Here is a 24,627-nt window from a genome sequence, read left to right on the forward strand (position 1 = left end):
TCACCTTTTCAATCTGGAATCTAAGATTATCACTACAGCGCTTTCATCCTTGAGGCTGATTTGATGCTATCATACCCAATTAGCACCCACAGCCAAGCTACATTCTTCCACTGAACACCCCGGCCGCAGCAGGAATCTTTACTCCATGCTCCGACTAAGTTTTTCAAACTCTACACTTCCGCGAGTGGCCATTGCCAACCAGCCCCACCCGCTGGTTGTGCCCTCGCGAAAAACCAACCTCACGATCCCACCACCCCTATACGTGCTTAGTGATAGTTAAACAAGATACCCTTTAAAACAACTAAACTAATCATATATATATATATATACATACCCAAAACCCTAGAGTGAAAGAAATATTCCGCTCTCACAATCACTCCTGCTTGACGACTCACTCCAGCATGCACTCCGCCGGAAGAGGAGAGAGAGAGAGAGAGAGAGAGAGAGAGAGAGAGAGAGAGAGAGAGAAGAGAGAGAGAGTCAGAGAGGTCAGAGAGTCAGAGAGTCAGAGAGTCAGAGAGTCAGAGAGTCAGAGAGTCAGAGAGGTCAGAGAGTCAGAGAGTCAGAGAGTCAGAGAGTCAGAGAGTCAGGAGAGAGGTGAATGAGGGGATGCAGGGGTGAAATGGTAGTGGGGTGAGGTATCCCGGGTTAGGATATTGAGTGAGGGGTTAGGAGATGAGGCAAGCGGTGATGTGAGGTAATGCCTATTTAATCAGCGCACAATGCAGTCTGTTTGCCTATATCTAGCACAACCACCACTTCCTCCCTTTGAATGAACCTCAGCCTTTACACCCCACAGACACACCATGGAGCAGATGGGTTTAGGGTTCTAGAGACGACTGTTGCTGGGAAGTCTACTCTGCTAGCTGGGCTTTAATCAAACTCCATCATAATAGAATCTCTTTATACTCTCTGAGACATCGTTTGTGTGTGTCTGACATGAGCAGTGCTCAGAGATATTTTTGCCCTCTGATGTCTGTCTCTCTTTTGGGCTACAAGGATACACCCCACAAAACAATGCACAATCTAGTCACGTCAAACTTAAAACAGAGTTGGTAGACCACATGACAGTGTGTTTGTTGTGTTGTTGATCTTTGCAGGAAGTATTATGTCAGGCAATTTGGTTCTCCTGCTCTCCAGATGTTAGATATGGTATCATCAAAGATCACAGGTCTCCTTCTTCCTGCTTTCCCAACTCTTCCTTTACTTATCTCCACCTCTTAGTCCACTTCTCTTCCCCTATGTTACCCTCATCTCCTCTCTCCATCGCTCCTCTCTCCTCCCCCAGCTCATCACCCCTAGCTCCTCTCTCCTCGCCCCAGCTCATCACCCTAGCTCCTCTCTCCTCGCCCCAGCTCATCACCCTAGCTCCTCTCTCCTCCCCCAGCTCATCACCCCTAGCTCCTCTTCTCCTCCCCAGCTCATCACCCCTCCTCTCTTCCTCCCAGCCATCACCCCTAGCTCCTCTCTCCTCCCCAGCTCATCACCCCTAGCTCCTCCTTTCTCCCCCAGCTCACCCCCTCCTCTCTCCTCACCCCAGCTCATCACCCCTCCTCTCTCCTCACCCCAGCTCATCACCCCTAGCTCTCTCTTTCTCCCCCAGCTCATCACCCCTAGCTCCTTCTTCTCCCCCAACTCATCACCCCTCCTTTCTTCTCCCCCAGCTCATCATCCCTTCTCTCTCCTTCCCCAGCCTCATCACCCCTCTTCTCTTCTCCCCCAGCTCATCACCCTCCTCTTTCCTCCCCCAATCATCGCCCCTAGCCCCTCTCTCCTCCCCAAGCTCATCACCCCTAATCTCTTCTCCCCCAGCTCATCACAACCTTCCTCTCTCCTCTCCCCAGCTCATCACCCCTACTTTCTTCTCCCCAGCTCATTCATCCCTTCTCTCTCCTCCCCCAGCTCATCACCCCTCTTCTCTTCTCCCCAGCTCATCACCCTCCTCTCTCCTCCCCCAGCTCATCGCCCCTAGCTCCTCTCTCCTCCCCAAGCTCATCACCCCTAATCTCTTCTCCCCCAGCTCATCAAACCTCCTCTCTCCTCTCCCCAGCTCATCACCCCTAATCTCTTCTCCCCCGCTTCATCGCCTCCTTAGCTCCTCTTCTCCTCCCCAGCTCATCACCCCTAATGTCTCTTCTCCCCCAGCTCATCAAACCTCCTCTCTCCTCCCCCAGCTCATCACCCCAAGCTCCTCTGCTACTCTCTTCTCTCCCCCCTTTCTTCTGTCCTGTCCTACTCCATGTGGCTCTCATTTTACTCTGTGACATCATTCCCCCATGCGTGGTGGTCTTGGAACACATGGCCATCCAACGTGCAGGCACCACACACTTCCCTCTGGGGACTACGGAGTCTCACGCCCCCCCTGTAGAAATACAAGAAACACTCATTATTTTCCTTTATAATGCAAACCTTTTCCCATCTCTCTTTGTTTTTGATCCTGCACTACTTCATTATTCAGTAGACTGTGTCTCTCTGCAGACAAATGGGAATGCCTGTCATCAGTACACACACTTTAACATTGAACCTGTGGTTAGAACTAACAACTTGCCAGTGGCAAGACATCAACTTCTTCCAACAAATGTAATTATTGTCTTTACTTTTCCCAAGGTTTGCCAAGGTTCATGTTTTATTGACTCCTCTGTATTCCTCTATAACTACACATCAGTGTTTCCCTCGCCTCGCCACAGTTGAGTAAAGTAAAGGAAGCCTTGTTTCCTCCCAGTCTGACACTCCACTCTCTCCCATAGTAGCTGAAAAGTTATAGCATTTCCATGGAGGGATTTAAATATTTGTATTATTATTTTATTTATCTAAATCTCTCCTTCTCTAAATCTCTCAGCACTCCCCATGCGGGAGATGAAAGGATTAGACTTGAGGGAGTCTCTCCTCTTTATCTCTCTCCATTTTCCATTTGAAGTGGGAGCACTGTAAGACCTGTGTGTCTCTCTCTCGCTTTTGTTTTAGTGAACACACACTCCCTCGTTCAACACCTTAGATGAAGAGAGTCACACACACACAGCAGCTGCAAAAGATGACAGGGYGGAGAGGAGTGGAAATCCCCTCTGTCTATAGAGACGGAACATAATTAGCTGTTTTAGATAATTATACACTGTTTGACTTGTATTAGCTCTACCTGTTACTAAGCATATCTCAGCATTATCAAATCATCAAGTTTCATTCCAAAACACTAMACACTGTATATCCATTTTGGTCCAAGAGATTGGTGTGTTTTTTCACTATCTAATCATGGCATGGGGTTATTCAATGACAGATATGTATTTGTAATCTATCACTTGATGTTTTTGCAGAATGCTATATATCTGCCTCACTAGCAGAGAAATAAGTAGCACTGTTACAGGACGTTTTACACAATCTAATGTAACACATAACTATATTTTTCATAATGAAATGTACAAATCATACATTTGTGACATCAATAMTTAAAAAACAAATAATTTACAGTTTTTTTTTTACAATTGCTAACATCCTTTTGTCCAATCTGTCGTCACATTTTCAAAACTCTAAATACAATTAGCACAACATCCGTCTGWTGTGGACCATACCGTTAACACAATTCATGTTGTTTTCACAGAATATGCAGTAAATAACACGTTTCTAAAATGCTTACATTTTCTTTACATACAAGCTTACCCAACACCAAAATTATGGATCTTTCTTGTCTTATTTACAAATGCTTGCACACAGCATGCCAGAAATGAAGACCTAATGTTCAAAACCTTAAATATAYTATAAAGCCTCTACTTCTGCAACAACAGCAGCTCAAAAGCTGTATTGAAACAGCTGATAAACATTTTTGAATMAACAGATCATTGAAACATTGAGAAATAGCTGATTTACTGTAAGTTATGTAAAATAGACCAACCACAGCTGYTTCCAATCTCAATCGGAGACATAGCCAGGTGTTGAAGTTCTTTCAATTACATGGACATACACAGTTAAAAGGGGACTCTTTGGATTGATTTTGTTCAATGTGGATACAGAACAACACAGAGGAGCAGAGAGAGAAAAAAATTATGTCGTGGACAAGGTAGAGGAATAGTTGGACCAGGGTGAGAGTAGTTGGACCAGGGAGAGGAGTAGCTGGACCAGGTAGAGGATAGTTGGACCAGGTGAGGAGTAGTTGGACCAGGGAGAGGAGTAGCTGGACCAGTAGAGGAATAGTTGACAGGGAGAGGAGTAGTTGGACCAGGCAGAGAGTAGTTGGACCAGGCAGAGGAGTAGTTGGACCAGGGAGAGGAAGTAGCTGGACCAGGCAGAGGAGCAGTTGGACCAGGGCAGAGGAGTAGTTGGACCAGGGAGAGAGTAGCTGGACAAGGCAGAGGAGTAGCTCGGACCAGGCAGAGGAGTAGTTGGACCAGGGCAGAGGAGTAGTTGGACCAGGGAGAGGTGTAGCTGGACCAGGCAGAGGAGTAGCTGGACCAGGAGAGGAGTACTAGCGACCAGGACAAGGAGAAGGAGAGGTAGGGAAAGATGGAGTAAGAATGCATGGTGGTGTTTCAAGAGGAGAGTAAGAGCTGTTGTCACTGAATGAAATAAGAGCCACCGTCATAAGACCATGTGATAAACCATGTTCTATCACTGAGAGAGGCTGGTCAAAGACTCCAGCTATCACAGAACGGTCAACCGTGGCTTCCATTATCCGCGAATTTTCAGCAAAACCAACAGGTAAGTAACACATTTCACCAAGGGCTTCTTCTATCATTACTGTTGCTACGTCCACAGTAACTGTAGGCCACCACCCAATGCAAATACATATTGTTGTATTTGTTCCTCTAAAGGACACAACGTCTTCCTCCCTCTGGGGGAAGAGGAAAGCTGACCTCCACCGACAACTGGTGCCAGAAGCAGGAAAGGGAACAGCTGGGGGGAAACATTAAGACATTTTGGATTGCATGGGACAATGTAGCATTTCCACCATTCACATGCAATCACAAACTGGTTTGCAGCCCATCTAAGAATGGTTTCCCTTTTCCTCCCCCCTACTCGCCTTTTCCTCAACCCCATTGAGTCATTAACTTTTTTCTTACCTGGAGGTAGAAAGTGTATGCATCATCAGCCACAATGACCAAATGTCCCTCCTGGATGCAATGGATGCCGGCTGCAGAGACATCTCAGCTGAAGACTGCCAGGGGTGGATAAGGCATGCCAAGCATTTCTATCCAACGGTGCATAGCGAGAGACGACATAAGATGTGATGGGGACGAGAACATGTGGGCCAAATTACTGAAGATCCTATAGATTAGAACAGGACTGTGCATTTTTGAATTTTGTCCCTTCTGTACCCTTTTTTACGCGTAAATGTGTTTTTATTTTTACACAACTGGAACCAAAAGCCATGTATTGTTGGATTTTTTGGTGATCACTGGGAGCAATTTCATGTTGCTAATAAAGCTTTTACTGCAGCAATTCTGTCACTTACAATCTTTTTCTACTGTACATTCTGTACATTCTATAAAGTAAAGATGACTTACTCACTTTTAGATAGTATATTTGACAAAAATGCACACATTGGACACTCAACCCAAAAATGTAGAGTGGTTTACAAAGTAAAAGGAAACTGAATTAATGAAAAACTATGGATTTCATATCATCTGTTATCTGCAGGTAGAACTGAAACATGAAAAGTAAATGCAGGTTTTTGTAAATGCCCATCAACCTGTTAGTATTTTGAAAGTCGTTGTGCATATATTGACTATAGTTCTCTTGAGAATAGAAGCAATGTGCTAGTGTTTTGACGAATGATTAGGATATTGAGTCCGGGTTTACTGGTGTTTTGACAGAATGATTAGATATGAGTCGGGTTTACTGTGTTTTTGACAGAAGTATATAGATATTGAGCTCCGGGTCTTACTGGTGTTTTTGACAGAATAGTTTGCGATCATCTGAGTCGGGTTTAACTGTGTTTTTTGACAGAATGATTCGATAATTGAGTCGGTTTTACTGTGTTTTGACAGAATGATTTCGAATTGAGTCGGGTTTACTGGTTTTTGACAGAATGATTCGATATTGAGCCGGTGTTTTACTGTGTTTTGACAAATGATTAGACTATTGAGCTGCGGGTTTACTGTTTTTGATGGAGTTAGAAGTATGTAAGGAACGTTGTGTTGTATTTTGAATTAACTAGTTGGCTAATTGTGTGATGTAGGTGTGTGCTGTGTTAAGGTTTAGAAAAAAGTATTCTATATTGAATCGTATGTAAAACTTCATACATTTTACATTTTAGTTCATGTTCAGATGCTATTACTCTAGACGCAGGGGTGTCAAAAACTCAATTACCCAGTGGGGCCAAAAACTGTAAAACCTGAACGAAAGTGCGCGGCAACATTGAACAAATGAACCTTTTAATATGGACCCAAACAAGCTTTTGCTTTAAACACTGAATATGGGACACAAGGCACGCTTATTTAACATACACTATATAATTTAATAGTGGGAGACATGCAACATCGAATTTCAAAATGAAAAAACACAATCAATTGGCATTCATTTATTAAATAAATAAAATGTAAAATAAAAATCGTATGCCTCTTTTCTATTGCAGCCTTCTGATTTAAATACAAAACACTTTTTCCCACTGGCTAATAATTTTCATTATAACTTCATCGTGCACTTTTCACGAACTCTCCCTCATTAAAGGGCCGGGCTGATTTTGGCGATCTCCTGCCACTATATAACTAGCCTTTACAGCAGCTCTCTACTTGTGATGTGTGGCTTTTTTGAACATATTCTGTGTTTGAACCAAACTTCTTTTCATCTCCTCTACATTCTGGCTCCTTTGAGTCATGTCCAGTCCTGTATTTGTCATGGTGTTTCGTTTCATAGTGTCGTCTAATGTTGTACTCCTTACTTACAGCCAACGTTGACTCCACAAAACCAGAGAACAAACAGGTTTGTCTTTTACATATGTAAACAGATATTCTGCCTCCCACTTGTCCAGAAAGCTCCTGTTTTCTGCCTTTCTTTTCGGCCATTTTTTGTAAGGGATAGCGCGCTGACAGTGTAGCGTCGATTGTTCTATGACTACTGGTCACAGAGGAGAGGGCGTTTCTGGTCCTGTCCTGATTGGCGCCCGGGCAAAACAAACAAGCAGTAGCATTATGGGATTCGTATATTTAGCGGTGGGAATCGCTGCTTATAATACCGGCGGGCCAGCTCTAGTTAGTAAATTTGGTATTGTCTTCGCGGGCCAAATAATAATTTTCCCACGGGGCCAAATTTGGCCCGCGGGCCAGAAGTTGGTGACACCTCATGATCTAGAGTGACTTACAGTAAGTGCATTCATTTTTAAGATAGCTTTTATAAGACAACCACATGTCACATCCAAAATAAAGGACACAAACTTTCCATTCCAGGGAACAAATGGATATATAGCATGCACATTTACAATCTATGAATGAAAAAAGCTGTAGTATTTTAGCCACACATGAAAGGTACCCGTATGCCCATCATTTCGACAGATGAAGAAATCCAAATGTAGAAAATCGGGTGGTTTATAACCGTTTTGGAAATACACTCTTCATATTTATTCACTCAAGTCAAGTCCTGTCATTTCATTATCACCATCACCTATAACAACATTCACACACATAATATTTTTGTTATCAAGAGTTTGTCACTTTAATCCATATCAATCATCACCAACAACACTGTATCAATATGAAGGGCATTTGTCCAGTGGATGTATAACTTATCCCATTCAGTTCCCATCATTCCCTCAAGTGAATGTTAAACTTATTTCCCATTCAGTTTTCCATCAATTCCCTCAGTGAATGTTAACTTATTCCCATTCAGTTCCCATTCATTCCCTCAGTGAACGTTAACTTTATCCATTCCAAGTTCCCATCATTCCCTCAGTGAATGTTAACTTATCCCATTCAGTTCCCATTCATTCCCTCAGTGAATGTTAACTTATCCCATTCAGTTCCCATCATTCCCTCAGTGGATGATAAACTCCCTCCTGCTCCACTACACGCCTGTCCTTGTTATCGTCAGCTGAAGCATTACACATTCCATAGTGTGTTACATATGGAGGTGTGTGAGTGCGCCCCACTTGTGTGTGTGAGCGCCACGTATGTGTGTTTGCGTGCCATGTGTACCTGCATGCATCTGTGTGTACGTGTGCGTGCGTGCAGGTGTATGTGTGATTGCATGTGTGTGTATGTGTGAGTGCAGGAGTGTATGTGTGAGTGTGTGCTTGAATGCGTGCTCAGTGCATGCCTTTTAAGAGCTGTAACTGCCTGGTTTAGATCATTACAGGAAGCGTGTCTGGGCACTGGCATATCAGCACCACCATATCCCCTCTGTCTATACCATAGAGATCTAACGGCAATGTTTTTTTTTAAACACATACACACACACACTGTTTGAGATCAATGACGCTACCAAAACAATCAGACTAATCTCAATCCTAACAGCACCTAGAGATCTAATACCTCTTAAAACAAACCTTCCCTCTGTTTCTACCACACAGATCTCTAATGCTAGCAAAACAAACAGACTGGATCTACCAGAGAAATCTAAAACCAGAAAAATAAACCAAATCTATTGGTCTCTACCGAGACATCTAATACTGTAGTAGATGTAATGCTACTAAAAACACACAGATGCTGAAATAACAAATCCCAGAACRCCCTTCCTGAAACACTGGCAGTCACTTAAGTCTTGACATACAGCTCCAGAGAAGTTACGTCTGAGGAGACAGGTAGGGGAGGTGGTGGTTATGGTAGCCAGGAGTATTCTCCTCTCTTCTGGGCAAGAGAAAATGGCAGCTCCAATTTGGGAAAGCGAGGAATACAAATAGAGAGTCTCATTTGATCATATAAACCACCCGTGTCCTGGACTGCTGTGCATGACGCTACGACGCTTTAGGGGGTTTCCTAACACACTCCAGACTCTGTCTCATCGTCCACAAGGACATCCAGTCGTGCTCTAGGGCACAGGGCATGCAACCCACCACAGCCCACAGGAAGTGACCCTCGCTGGGGCTGTAGCTCCTGGCTCTGGTCCTTCACCCCCAGACCTGGGCTCCAGAGCTGTAGACATGATCGAAGGCAGACCTGACAGGTTTGATTAGAGGGAAATGTGAAATGTGTGTGTGTGTGTTGTGTGTGTGGTGTGTGTGTGGTGTGTGTGTGTGTGTGTGTGTGTGGTGTTGTGTGTGTGTGTGTGTGTGGTGTGGTGTGTGTGTGTGTGGTGTGTGTGTGTTGTGTGTGTGTGTGTGTGTGTGTTGTGATGTGTGTGTGGTGTGTGTGTGTGGTGTGTGTGTGCCGTGGTGCGCGGTGCGTTGTGCGTGTGTGCGTGACCATGTGTTAGAGTCTTATTAAACTTCAACGCCTGCTAATAAACTCAGGTCTAGTGGACACACTGTGTTCCCGTCTTTTGATACAATAAATAGGGCTAAATAAAACTTAGAGGCTAAAGGCGACGGAGAGAAGTCCCCGCCTAGAGAAGCTGATCTAAGGGCCGTTTTAAATTCATTGCTCCGATGGTTCAAGTTAGGGATTTGAGGGACTGTGTAAGCTGATCCTGAGATCTGTGCCTAGGGCAAGCACTACAAGGTCAGATAGACAACAGTTCGTTTCTGTCTGATTAGAATGACGTTGCTGCTCCTGCGAGAGCAGCTGTAGGCTGGGCTGTGAGGATCGAAGAGTAGTCTCCATTCAGCAATGCACAACATCTTTCCCAGACATGTACAATCTGAGTTCTTGACCAATGGCCCTTTTGGGAGAAGCTGTTGGGATGTGGAACTAAGTGGTTCTTCCTGGATTAGTATCTTCAAGTCATACATATGAGTGACAACACATTTGAGCAATGTAGGGAATCAGTTGTTGTTTGGTGGCAGCTTTGTAGGAAGTCTATACGAAGGTAATTGCCTAGCTTTAAAACACATGCAACCAACTAACATGCACAACACAACTACACCACACACACACACCACACAAAACCACATCAACACACACACAACAATCAACATCACTACAACACACACACACACACAAATCGACACACCCACACCCAGGTAGAACCAAGACCACTAAGCTAGTGGCAAAGGCACTTTTTAGGGTGTGTGTCATTTGTTATGCTGATGTAATGATATGCTCCATGAATAAAACACATTCATAAGGCGTCTTCTTCTTTAGCCGTAATTGTTTGGTTAAAGTGCTTGGAGGTATGCCTATTACACTAAGTGCAGGATTTCAGAGTATGTAAAGTTGGTTACATTTTTTCACATTTTCAACAGCTTCCGATCATGTGGGTCACACTGGGTATCGCTACTGGTTGTTGTTTTTAAGAAGCTGGGTTCTGTGGGGCTACGAGGCTTCGAGCTGTGTCCAGTGTTCCTTTAGATTTGTTAAATAGTCTCTGTCTCGTCTCTCGTCTTTCTCTCTCTCTCTCGTCTTTCCTCGCTCTTTCTCTCTTCTCTCTCTTCGCTCTCTGCTTCTCTCTCCTCTCTCTCTCTTCATCCTCGTCTCTCGTCTCTCCATTTCTCTCTCTCGTCCATCTATTCGTCTGCTCTCTCACGCATCTCGTTGTCTCGCTCTCTCCCCTCTCTTCTCTCTGCTCTCGCATTCTTCTCTGTCGCCTGTCTCTCTCTCCCCATCTTCCCATCTTCTGCTCTGTTTCTCTCTTCTCTCTCCCGTCTCTCTTTCTTCCCCTCTCCACTTTCTCTCTCTTTCTTCTCTCTCCCTGTCCAGAGTTATGGGATCTGAACAGGACGTGGGTGTTTCAGGGACCAGGTTCCTCCCTGAAGCCCCAGACCATGCTGTTGGACGAGGCCCATGAAAGGCTGTATGTAGGGGCTAAAAACACCCTGTACTCCCTCAGCCTGGAGAGAGTTAACCACCAACACAGAGAGGTACTGTAGGCCTGTCTGTCTGTCAGTCTGTCTTTTCGTGTGTGGAGGGGATTTGAACTCTTACCCCTCCAGGTCATTAGGTTACCCAAACAGAGTGTATGTGTTTGTGCATCTTCATTATATTACCAAGGAGTCTTTCCATAAAGAGCACACAGCTGGACACAGAGAGGAAAGAGATACTGCCATATGCCAGGTCTGCCCCCTTAACCTCCGATAGGCTAGGTGGAATTGTCTCCGTATTACTAGTACTTCTCCAGCCCTATATACGTGTAACAATGGCTGTCAGATCCGACTGTTTCCTTGAGGTGGTTGAAGAAATAGTTGAGTGTGTTATAATGAGGTGTTATTAGCTTTAATTCTGTTTAATTACGTTAGACAATGACATAAAAGGCAGGATAACTGACTATGGAACATATCTGTAATGTAGAGAAAATAATGCGATAATTATTGTCCATTTCCTACTGAGTCATTATTATTAGGTAATGGAGATTATTATTTTTGTAAAAAATGTGTGTCTTGTATCACTGATGAGATAGTATCTTTAATGATGATAGAGAGGGATTTAGTGCTACTGTTTTCAACACAAGCATGCTGCTGTGTCCTAACTTGACCCTTACAAAGACACTATGTTTACTAGGGCAGACACTGAGGATGATACTGATGGTTATGGGGACCATTTGCCCTTCATTCTTTACATAAACAGACACAACATGTTATGATGCACACCAGTCAAACAGACATACAGTACATTGTGCATGTGTGAGTGAGTGAGTGTGTGTGCATGTGGATATGCACGTGTTGGTGTGTTATGTATTGTCATTTCACCACAGATCGACTGGGCCAGCTCTGTGTCACAGGTAGAAGATTGTCTGATGAAAGGCAGAGAGAAGGTAATATCATCTGATCATTCTACATTTGTAGCACTCCGTAATTTATTCAACAATGTAATGTGTCATAGTTTACCCTACAAATACATACCTAACCACTCTCCCTTCCTCCATCCTTCTTGTCCATCCATCCGTCCCTCCCTCCCTCCCTCTCTCACACACACAATAAATCCCTCCCCCCCTCCCTCCCTCCCTCCCTCCCTCCCTCCCTGCCCTCTCCCTTCCTCCATCCCTCTGCCCTCTCTCTCTCCCTACAGCCAGAGTGTGCTAACTACATCAAGGTGCTGCAGCGGTTTAACACCACCCACCTGTTGGCCTGCGGAACAGGAGCATTTAACCCTCACTGTGCCAAAATAAGGGTGAGACACACAGGACAGGTGAGCAGGGTTGGGAGGGTTGTTTGTTGACTTGGAGTTACTAATGGGGCTGATATACACTCAATGGTCAGTTTATTAGGTACACCCATCTAGTACCGGGTGGGACACCCTTTGCATACAGAATAGTCTGAATTCTTCAGGGCATGGAAAGTTGCTCAAAAGGTATTAAGGGACCTAACGTGTGCCAAGAAAGCATTCTTGCACACGCAAAATCCTGACTAAAATCAAATCAATCATATTTGTCACATGCTTCGTAAACAACAGGTGTAGACTAACAGTGAAATGCTTACTTACGTACCCTTCCCAACAATGCAGAGATAAATAAAAAATTGAAAAACAGAAAAATAATAATACAAGGAACAATACAAAATGAGTAATGATAACTTAGCCATATACACGGATCACCAGTGCCAAGTCGATGTGCAGGGGTACGTGGTAATTGGGGTAGATATGTACATATACGTAGGGATAAAGTGACTAGGCAACAGGATTGATAATAAACATGTGATGAGTGCAAAAAGGGTCAATGCAGATAGTCTGGGTAGCTATTGGTTAACTCTTTACCTAAATATAATGAACAAAAATATAAATGCAACATGTAACAATTTCAAGGATTTTACTGAGTAACAGTTCATATAAGCAAATMAGTCAATTTAAATAAATTCATTAGGCCCAAATCTATGGATTTCACATGAKTAGGAATACAGAAATGCATCTGTTGGTCACAGACACCTTAAAAAAAATGGGCCTCACAATGGGCCTCCGGATCTCGTCACGGTATCTCTGTGCATTCAAATTGCCATCGATAAAATGCAATTGTGTTCGTTGTCCATAGCTTATGRCTGCCCATACCATAACCCCACCGCCACCATGGGGCACTCTGTTCACAATGTAGACATCAGCAAACCACTCGCCCACACAACGCCATACAATTGGTCTGCGGTTGTGAGGAAGGTTGGATGTACTGCCAAATTCTCTAAAACCTCGTTTGATGACAGCTTATGGTAGAGAAAACTTCAGACATCTGTGGCATTGTGTTTTGTGACAAAACTGCACATTTTAGAGTGGCCTTTTATTGTCCCCAGCACAAGGTGCATCTGTGTAACGATCATGCTGTTTAATAATTTTCTTGATATGCAACACCTGTCAGGTGGATGGATTATCTTGGCAAAGAAAAAATGCTCACTAACAGGGATGTAAACAAATTTGTACACAACATTTGAGAGAAATAAGCTTTTGTGCTTATGGAAAATGTCTGGGATCTTTCATTTCAGCTCATGAAACATGACTTGGGGGTAGAAGTGGGGTAGAAGCTGTTCAGTGTCCTATTGGTTCCAGACTTGGTGCATCGGTACCGCTTGCCGTACGGTAGCAGAGGGAACAGTCAATGACTTGGGTGGTTGGAGTCGTTGACAGAGGTCCTGGATGGCAAGAAGGTCCTGGATGGCAGGAAGCTAGGCCCAGTGATGTGCTGGGCTGTATTCACTACCCTCTGTAGCACCTTGAGGTCAGATGCCAAGCAGTTGCCATACCAAGCGATGATACAGCCAGTCAAGATGCTCTCAATTGTGCAGCTGTAGAACTTTTTGAGGATCTGAGGGCCCTTTTCACCATTCTGAGGGGGTAGAGGCGTTGTCATGCCCTCTTCATGACTGTGTTGATGTGTGTGGACAATGATAATTCCTTAGTGATGTGGACACAGAGGAACTTGAAGCTCTCGACCTGCTCCACTACAGCCCCGTCGATGTGGATGGGGGCGTGCTCCACACTTAATTTCCTGTAGTCCACGATCAGCTCTTTTGTATTGCTGAAGTTGAAGGAGAAATTGTTGTCCTGGCATCACACTGCAAAATCTCTGACCTCCTCCTTGCAGACTGTCTCATCGTCYTCAGTGATCAGGTTCTACCACCGTTGTGTCGTCTGCAAACTTAATGATGGTGTTGGAGTCGTGCGTGGTCATACAGTTGTGAGTGAACAAGAAGTACAGGAAGGGACTAAGCGCGCACCACTTAGGGGCCCCCGTGTTGAGGGTCAGCATGGCAGATGTGTTGTTGCGTACCCTCACCACCTGGGGGCGGCCCATCAGGAAGTCCAGGATCCATTTGCAGAGGGAGGTGTTTAATCCCATGGTCTTTAGTTTAGTGATGAGCTTGGAGGGCACTATGGTGTTGAATGCTGAGCTGTAGTCAATGAACAGCATTCTCACATAGGTGTTCCTTTTGTCCAGGTGTGAAAGAGCAGTATGGTGTGCAATCAAGATTGCGTAATCTGAGGATCTGTTGGGGAGGTATGGTATTGGAGTGTAAAATATCACAATATATAATTATACTTTTTCAGGGGGTGCTACAGCACCCTGAGCACCCRTAGTTCCCGCGGCTATGGATAMGAGTGGAACCCGGTGTGGTCGTCTGCTGAAATAGCCCATCCGTAACAAGGAGCAACGAGTTGTGAGTTCCAAGATGCCGTTCTGCTCACCATTGTTGTACTTTTTGCCATTCTCCTTTGACATCTCATCAACAAGCTGTTTTTGTCCACAGGACTGCCAATGACTGGATGTTTTTTGCTTAGGTCACTCGTTTTGCACATTCTAACGTTCTAGCGAACAGTAACTGAATACCTGTCTGTCTGCTTTATGTAACAAGCCACGGCCACGTGACTCACTGGCTGTAGGAACAAACATTTTTGTGAACGGGGTGGTGAACCTAATACATGTATAAACACATTCAGAAGGACATGCTGCTGGTTTGGCTCTGTCTCGTCATCTGTTCTTTAAGATACATGCAGTCTTTCTTAAATGATCTGTAAATACTGCAACACATCCACTGGTCAATTTGTGTCTCCTGAGAGAGAGAGAGAAGGGGAGTTTGTTTATTCACCTGACAGTGAAACAAAGAGATACACAAGGAGTGACATAAATTATGAGTTTTTTTCAAAAATGCTATATATCCATTTTAAGAAATGTTGGTAAATGAGCTTTTATTGTTTAACGAAATTATGAAAGAGATTGTTCAATGTATTTATTCAATACTATATATCTGTCTCAATTTCAGAGAAGGTTCTAGTAATGCTAGATTTTAAACAGTCAAATGTAACAAATAACAAAAATGTTAATAAAGAACTGCACAAATAATACATTTGTTTTTTAAAATAATTAAAATACAGTCAATACAGTAATATGAGATACAGTCATATGAGATACAGTCATATGAGATACAGTCATATGAGATACAGTAATATGAGATACAGTAATATGGAATCTGTAGGTAAAACATTGACATTTTACATTTTATTAATCTATGGTAGCCTACTGGCAGTTAGTTTATGTGTCTTCTGAGAAACAGAGAGAAGCGAGAGTGTGAGAGAGAGAGAGAGAGAGAGAGAGAAGAGAGGTAGAGAAATAGAGAAAGAGGGAGTTGGTACTTAGAGGTAGTTTGTGTGTCCTCTGAGGGAGTGTGTTTGTTTGGGCTGTGAGTTAGTTTAGTTTATATAATCCACTGTCAGTCTGAGAGGACCTGTGACAACAGCATCAGGAAAAACAAAGAATCTTCCTCTAACACCAGGCACACTATGGCTAAGGTCAAGCTCAGGGATGTCGCTGTGTGTGCATGTGTCAGCATGCGTGTGTGTTCTCACTGCTACTTTTTGGTCCTCAGGTCAGGCAGTTTGAGCTGGAGGAGCAGAGTGTAGAGAGCGGCAGAGGGAGATGTCCCTACGACCACAACAGCCCCGTTACATCCACTCTGGACAGTAAGAATACCTAACACATAATGCAACGCATTTTCACTTCTGTTCTTTCACTTTCTACCTTATTTTGCGTTTCATGATACAGTATGTTCTTCTCCCAGTTGTCTCTCTGTCTCAGTCAGGCACACTAACTCTTTTCAAGACTCGTACTCTAGTCTTGTAGAATTGCTGTTACTGAGTATATTYCACAGTGCTCAGAGGCAGGTTCAGTTTTAGCACAATGCTGCCACCATGTGGAAATAAAGTATAGATTGTGATAAATAACCAAACATAGTTTCCCAAAATCACCAACATTTGCAATTGATTGTAATTTTGTTATTCATTGTATGTTTGTGTGAAAAATCAGAAGTGTAAAACTTTGCTCTGGTGAAACATCTGGTTCTTGTGTGTTTGTTAGGAGGAGAGCTGTATATTGGCCTGTACACAGACTACTGGGAGAATGACGCAGCTTTGTGTCGACTGAACAACCAGAGCTACACACGCACTGAGAGAGACGACAGACAACAGCTCAACGGTCAGTGGCTGGGCATTTATGGTTATCTGATTATTACTCTCTGTTTGATCTACAATCTTTTTTTTTAAAGTGCTACCGAAGTGGTTCTATCTGGAAGCTAAAATGGTTCTGTAGCTGTCCCCAAAGGAGAATCCTTGTCAGCTTTTTGTTCCAGGTAGAACCCTTTCGGTTCCAGATATAACCCTATTGGGTTCCATGTAGAACCCTTTCAACAGTGGCTTCTACATGAAACCCAAAAGCGTTTTACCTGGAACCAAAAAGMGTTCTACCTGGAACCAAAAATAGCTCTCTTATGTGGACAGCCAAATAACCTTTTTGGAACCCTTTTTTATGCACCTCACACTCTATTTGTCTGCCCCTATAAAGATTTCTAGCTGCTTAGATTCTTATCCATCTCTACATGACTTCACATATCACACCTTTTTTTTCAAAAACAGATCGGACAAGTCAGAGACAAAGTAGGCTTGATGCAAATTATAATCAATACTCAAGTTGAAAACAAGGTGGGCTATAACACAGTACATCCCTGCTATGTACCATTTTGAGTTATATGGTTTAAATATTTTTTATTTATTAATAACTTTCCTTGAGCTGTAGGCTACATCTAGATACTTACCAGCGAAGGGTCTGTATTTACCAGAGCATTTTAAGGAAACACACACAGCTAGAATATTCCATGTGTCACGAACCTGACTTTAGTTATATTTGTTTTGGGTGTGACAAGGGTGGTTTGTTTAGTTTTTGTATTGTCTAGGGTTTTGWKTTGTCTAGGGTTTTTGTTTATCTATGGGGATTTTGTATGGTCTAGGGGTATGTAGGTTTATGGTGGCCTGAATTGGTTCCCAATCAGAGACAGCTGTTTCTCGTTGTCTCTGATTGGGGAGCCTATTTATGTTGCCATTTTCCATGTTGGTTTTGTGGGTAGTTGTTTTCTGTTTTGTGTTGCTGCACCTTACAGGACTGTTTCGTTTTCGTTTCTTCTCTTCGTTATTTTGTTTAGTGTTTCTGTTCTAATAAATATAATATGAACACTTACCACGCTGCGCATTGGTCCGACTACTCTTCATCCGACGACGAAAATCGTTACACTATGTGCTGATTTATTCTATTTCACAGAGTATAAAACATACAATTCATGGTTTTTCAGCTGTAAAATCAAAGTCCTTTTTAAAATGAAGCAACAAAAATGGCAAATCAAAGAAAATACTGTAGAAAATGAAAATGCAATTGAACATTATATTTAGAAGTACAATGTTATGCAGTATTGGATTTATATTCCTAATTCATATATAACAATGATTAATACAATGAGGAAAGTTACATATAATCAGATACTAGACAGCAGTTTTGATAATCTAATGATGCAATGAAAGCCTCCGATGTAGATAATAATATGCTGGAATTACTTAAATTAAATTGTATTGATTTAGTTATTCATCAGGTTTCCAGATTGTTCCATTTACCACCAGGACAACATCAAATGTAAAAAAAAATCAAATCTGACCAGTACACTGTGATTATTGTCAATACATTTTTGAAGAACATATTCATGTGAAGAGAGTAACTGTAACCGTCCCTTTTTTTGTAGCAAACTTTCATATTTCTGAATAGTGAATTACCAGCCCGATCTTGGCTCCATCTGATCCCACGWCTTCAACGTATACAGTCTCACCACTACTGTTAGCAACATGGGTTCTTTTCAAGGAATTTCTACTGTAGGATTGGATACTACATGTATTATGAAATAAAATGACCATGACAAATGACTTTACACAAAATAGTTGAGTTATTAACCATGCTCTTACAATGCTGGCTCCTGCAGCACCTGCAGGATTCAATAGGTATGAATGCCTTTCCAGTTGTTTTATTTAACTAGGCAAGTCAGTTAAGAACACATTTTTACTTACAKTGACGGCCTAGGAACAGTGGGTTWCTGTTGTTCAGGGGCAGAATGACAGATTTTTACCTTGTCAGCTCTGYGATTTTATCTAGCAACCATCTGGTTACTGGCCCAACACTCTAACCCCTAGGATACCTGCTGCCCCCAACGAGGAAACAAATTAAAAATMAACCATGAACTTTTAGGCCTGAAACATGTTTAACTTCTGAATAACTACATACTACATACTGAAGAGGTCCAGTATGTAGCTTTGTGTCGACACAACCAAATTCACATAGAAGTGTGATTGATATATCTTTRATATATCTTTCATTGAAAGCAAGTGTGATAAGTGGTAAACCCGTTCTACATGTGCTATTTCTATGCTTCTCKTGGTCCWTAAATTMAGCTTTTACTTATTTTTGCTCTTTTGTACACCAGCTTCAAACAGCTGAAAATAAGACATTTTGGGTAATTGAAAATATTTTCCCATCAGTTTAGATTGTACAATGATTCTCTACACTTTTAAACTGAAATTAGGTGAACATTTTAGAATTTGAGCAACCAGGTAATGTCGAATTCTACATATCATATGCCTACCTTTAACATTTCAGTCTGAGGGTTCATCAAAAACACAGTAAAGTCATAGCTTACCTTATTTCACAAATAACAATTGCGTGAGCAGAATTCTCTCTTAATTAACAGCAGAAGTGTAGTCCCTATTGAATCTCTGTGACATGGGGAATTTCCTATTTGCTTATGTTGATACAAGTTCTCTTAAAGTAAGTGCTTTTTAAAACTTTTAACACTTTTTTAATTTTCCCAAATGGATACACTGAATACTTAAACATGTATTTCATTTTTTTAACGATGTTATTTCATTTTTTTAAACAATACAGAACATACACATACAAACGACAATGTCACACAAACATAAATGACATCACACCTGCCCAGACCCACATGCTCACACCCCCATCTCCAGCGCCCGCACCCCTCTCTTCCACATGGCCTCAAACTGCACCATTTTGTTTCTCTCCATTGCCCACACACTTTCAACATTTAGATTATAAAGCATCTGACCTTTCCATTGTCTTAACAACGGAGGATTAAACATGTATTTACAATAATAATAGCAACAGTACCTTTTTCACAAACTACACAGTATACTCTGAGTATACCAAGCTTTAGGAACACCTTCCTAATATTGAGTTCACCCTCTGAATGGCACACTTACCTGGCTGGAATGGAGTGTAATGGCTGGAACGTGTTTGATTCCATTCCATTATCTGGTATGAGCTGTCCTCCCCTCAGCAGCCTCCACTGACACATACACAATCCATGTCTCGTTTGGCTCAAGGCTTCAAAATCCTTCTTTAACCTMTCTCCTCRCATTCATCTACACTGCATTCACCTGGATAAACCTGGTCAGTCTATGTCATGGAAAGAGCAGGTGTTCTTGATGTTTTGTACACTCAGTGTATATGCTTTCTAGTCTAAATATAGTTGAATAAAAGTAGATTGCGTGACATTTCCAGGACAGCACAGTGAACTTTGTACTGGAAAGGTTAATTACATTACATGGTCACTTTCAACTTCTCTTTCTGAAACTGTCATCTTTCCTCCAGAGCCTAAGTTTATTGGGTCGGTGGTGATTCCTGATAACAATGACAGGGATGATGACAAGGTCTACTTCTTCTTCACGGAGAGAGGGACGAACGCAGAGGGGGTTAACAAGGCTGTTTACACCAGGGTGGGACGGGTCTGTGCGGTGAGAACGGAACTAATGCTTTGCTTTATCCTGCATGCCAGAATATCCCCATATACAGTGCCTTCAGAAAGTATTCATACCCCTTCACGTATTCCACATTATGTTGTGTTACAGCCTGAATTTAAAATGTTTGTTTTTTTAAATCATACACAATACCACATAATGAAAAATTGAAAACATGTTTTTAGAAATGCTTGTAAATTTATAGAAAATTAAATACATAATTATCTTATTTCCATAAGTATTCACACCCATGAGTCAATGCATGTCAGAATCTTTTCAAAATTCTTCATGCTCTGTGAAATTGGTTGTTGATCATTACTAGACAACCATTTCCAAGTCTTGCCATAGATTTTCAAGCAGATTTAAGTTAAAACTGTAACTCAGCCACTCACAAACATTTAATGTCTTCTTTGGAAGTAACTACAGCGTAGATTTGGCCTTATGATTTAGGTTACTGTCCTGCTGAAAGGTGAATTCATCTCCCAGTGTCTGGTGGAAAGCAGACTGAACCATGTTTTCCCGTTAAGATTTTACCTGTGATTAGCTCCATTCCGTTTCTTTTTTATCCTGAAAAAATCTCCTAGTCCTTAACGATTTCAAGCATACCGATAACACGATGCAGCCACCACTATGCTTGAAAATATGGAGAYTGGTACTCAGTAATATGTTGTATTGGATTTGTTCCAAACATACTGTGCCTTCGGAAAGTATTCAGACCCCTTGAAATGTTCCACATTTTGTTATTCTAAAATTGATTAATAACACAAAATACACCATAATGACAGAGCAAAATCAAAGTTTTTGACATTTTTGCTAATTTATAAAAAAATATATATATACCACATGTACATACTATGTACTTTGTTGAAGCACCTTTGGCAGCGATTACAGCCTCACGTCTTCTTGGGTATGACACTACAAGCTTGGCACAACTGTAATTGGAGAGTTTCTCCCATTCTTCTATGCAGATCCTTTCAAGCTCTGTCAGGTTAGATGGTGAGCGTTGCTGCACAAKAATTTTCAGGTCTCTCCAGAGATGTTCGATCGGGTTCAAGTCCGGGCTCTGGCTMGGCCACCCAAGGACATTCAGAGACTTAACCCAAAGCCACTCCTGCATTGTCTTGGCTGTTTGAAGTTGCCCTGCCGCTGAAAAACATCCCCACAGCATGATGCTGCCACCACCGTGCTTCACCTTAGGGATGGTGCCAGGTTTCCTCCAGATGTGACGCTTGGCATTCAGGCCAATCTTGGTTTCATCAGACCATAAAATCTTGTTTCTCATGGTCTGAGAGTCTTTAGGTGCCTTTTGTCAAACTCCAAGAGGGCTGTCATGTACCTTTTACTGAGGAGTGACTTCCGTCTGGTCACTCCGTAAAGGCCTGATTGGTGAAATGGTGCAGAGATGGTTGTCATACTGGAAGGTTCTCCCATCTCCACAGAGGATCTCTAGAGCTCTGTCAGATTGAACATCGGGTTCTTGGTCATCTCCCTGACCAAGGCCCTTCTCCCCTTATTGCTCAGTTTGGCCAGGCGACCAGCTCTAGGAAGAATCTTGGGGGTTCCAAACTTCTTCCATTTAAGAATGAGGAAGGCCACTGTGTTCTTGGGGACATTCAATGCTTCAGAAATGTGTTGGTACCCTTCCCCATATCTATGCCTCAACACAATCCTGTCTCTGAGCTCTACGGACAATTCCTTCGACCTCATTGCTTGGTTTTTGTTCTGACATCCACTGACAACTGTGGGACCTTATATAGACAGGTTTTTGCCTTTCAAATCATGTCCAATCAAGTTGTAGAAACATCTCAAGGATGATCAATGGAAACAGGATGCACCTGAGCTCATTTCGAGGGTCTGAATACTTATGTAAATAAGGTATTACTGTTTTTTATTTTTAATATATTTGCATAAGATTCTAAAAACCTGTTTCACTTTGTCGTTATGGGGTATTGTGTGTATATATTTTTGTGTGTGTAGATGTTGTGTGTAGATTTTTTAAAATCAATTTGAATAAGGCTGTAAAGTGACAATATGTGGAAAGTCAAGGGGTCTGAATACTTTCCGAAGGCAATGTGACCCTTTGCAGTATTACTTTAGTGCCTTGTTTGCGAACAGATAAATGTTTTGGAATATTTTATTTCTGTAGAGGCTTCCTTTATTCACTCTGTCAATTAGGTTAGTATTGTGGAGTAACTACAATGTTGTTGATCCATCCTCAGTTTTCTCCTATTGCAGCCATTAAACTGTAACTGTTTCAAAGGCACCATTGGCTCATGGTGAAATCCCTGAGGGGTTTTCTTCCTCTTCCTCTAATGAGTTGGGAAGGATGCCAGTATCTTGTAGTGACTGGGTGTATTGATACACCGTCCAAAGTGTAATTAATAACTGCACCATGCTCAAAGGGATATATACACTGCTCAAAAAAAAAGGGAACACTAAATAACACATCCTAGATCTGAATGAATAAAAATTCTTATTAAATACTTTTTTCTTTACATAGTTGAATTTGCTGACAACAAAATCCACAAATTATAATGGAAATCAAATTTATCACCCATGGAGGTCTGGATTTGAGTCACACTAAATTAAATTGGAAAACCACACTACAGGCTGATCCAACTTTGATGTAATGTCTTAAAACAAGTCAAAATGAGGCTCAGTAGTGTGTGTGGCCTCCACGTGCCCGTATGACTCCCTACAATGCCTGGGCATGCTCCTGATGAGGTGGCGGATGGTCTCCTGAGGGATTCCTCCCAGACCTGGACTAAAGCATCCGCCAACTCCTGGACAGTCTGTGGTGCAACGTGGCGTTGGTGGATGGAGCGAGACATGATGTCCCAGATGTGCTCAATTGGTTCAGGTCTGGGGAAACGGCTGGCCAGTCCATCAATGCCTTCCTCTTGCAGGAACTACTGACACACTCCAGCCACATGAGGTCTAGCATTGTCTTGCATTAGGAGGAACCCAGGGCCAACCGCACCAGCATATGGTCTCACAAGGGTCTGAGGATCTCATCTCGGTACCTAATGGCAGTCAGGCTACCTCTGCGAGCACATGGAGGGCTGTGCGGCCACCCAAAAGAATGCCACCCCACACCATGACTGACCACCGCCAAACCGGTCATGCTGGAGGATGTTGCAGGCAGAAGAACGTTCTCCACGGCGTCTCCAGACTCTGTCAGGTCTGTCACATGTGCTCCGTGTGAACCTGCTTTCATCGTGAAGAGCACAGGGCGCCAGTGGCGAATTTGTCAATCTTGGTGTTCTCTGGCAAATGCCAACGTCCTGCACGGTGTGGGCTGTAAGCACAACCCCACTGTGGACGTCGGCGCTCATACCACCCTCATGGAGTCTGTTTCTGACCGTTGAGCAGAACACTGCACATTTGTGCTGCTGGAGGTCATTTTGCAGGGCTCTGGCAGTGCTCCTCCTGCTCCTCCTTGCACAAGGGCGGAGGTAGCGGTCCTGCTGCTGGGTTTTGCCCTCTACGGTCCTCCCGTCTCCTGATGTACTGGGCCTGTCTCCTGGTAGCGCCTCCATGCTCTGGACATACGCTGACAGACACAGCAAACCTTCTTGCACAGCTCGCATTGATGTGCCATCCTGGATGAGCTGCACTACCTGAGCCACTTGTGTGGGTTGTAGAGCCTCCGTCTCATGCTACCACTAGAGTGAAAGCACCGCCAGCATCAAAAGTGACCAAAACATCAGCCAGGAAGTAGAGGAACTGAGAGTGGTCTGTGGTCACCACCTGCAGAACCACTCCTTTATGGGGGTGTCTTGCTAATTGCCTATAATTTCCACCTGTTGTTTATTCTTTGCACAACAGCATGTGACATTTTTTGTCAATCAGTGTTGCTTCCTAAGTGGACAGTTTGATTTCACAGAAGTGTGATTGACTTGGAGTTACTTGTGTTGTTTAAGTGTTCCTTTATTTTTTTGAGCAGTGTATATTTATAATCTACCAATAGGTGCCCTTCTAGGCGAGGCATTGGAAAACCTCTCTGGTCTTTGTGGTTGAATCTGTATTTAATTCACTGCTCGACTGAGGAACTTATAGATATTGTATGTGTCATGTAATTAAGCACAAACCATGGAAGTTATTATGTGTCTTGTTAAGCAAATGTGTACCTGCTAAACTTATTTAGGCTTGCCATAACAAAGGGGTTGAATACTTATTGATTCAAGACATTTCAGCTTTTTTAAGCATTTTTAAAAACATAATTCCACTTTGACATTATGTGATATCGTGTGTGACCAGTGACAAAAAATCTAAATTTGATAAATTTTATTTCAGGCTGTTGTAGCATAACAAATGTGGAAAAAGTCAAGGGGTGTGAATACTTTCTGAAGGTACTGTATACGGTCATCGACTCCTTCCCATTCTAACCTATCCCTTCCCTCTCCCTTTCTCCATCCTCTCCCTTCAGAATGATCAGGGAGGTCAGAGGATGTTGGTGAATCGTTGGAGCTCCTTCCTAAAGACTCGTCTCATCTGCTCTGTGGCTGGACCCAACGGCATCGACACACACTTTGACGAGCTAGGTACAGATGTGTGTGGTGTGTGTGTGTGTGTG

The 24,627-nt window shown here is 42.7% G+C and overlaps 1 protein-coding gene across 2 annotated transcripts in view; it reads left to right on the forward strand.

Moving 5' to 3' along the window:
* Nucleotides 1-24,627, forward strand: part of LOC111962518 (semaphorin-3E) — a 54,914-nt gene that overhangs the window by 17,483 nt on the left and 12,804 nt on the right. For both annotated transcript variants that reach the window (XM_023985664.2, XM_023985663.2), the window contains exons 2-8: nucleotides 10,716-10,876; nucleotides 11,707-11,766; nucleotides 12,021-12,140; nucleotides 15,794-15,887; nucleotides 16,282-16,398; nucleotides 19,906-20,048; nucleotides 24,481-24,595. In XM_023985664.2, coding sequence (XP_023841432.1) covers nucleotides 10,716-10,876; nucleotides 11,707-11,766; nucleotides 12,021-12,140; nucleotides 15,794-15,887; nucleotides 16,282-16,398; nucleotides 19,906-20,048; nucleotides 24,481-24,595 — 810 coding nt within the window. The remainder of the gene's footprint in view (nucleotides 1-10,715; nucleotides 10,877-11,706; nucleotides 11,767-12,020; nucleotides 12,141-15,793; nucleotides 15,888-16,281; nucleotides 16,399-19,905; nucleotides 20,049-24,480; nucleotides 24,596-24,627) is intronic.

Source organism: Salvelinus sp. IW2-2015, linkage group LG4q.1:29 (genome assembly GCF_002910315.2).
Source record: "Salvelinus sp. IW2-2015 linkage group LG4q.1:29, ASM291031v2, whole genome shotgun sequence".
In the NCBI taxonomy this organism is placed as follows: Eukaryota; Metazoa; Chordata; class Actinopteri; order Salmoniformes; family Salmonidae; genus Salvelinus; species Salvelinus sp. IW2-2015.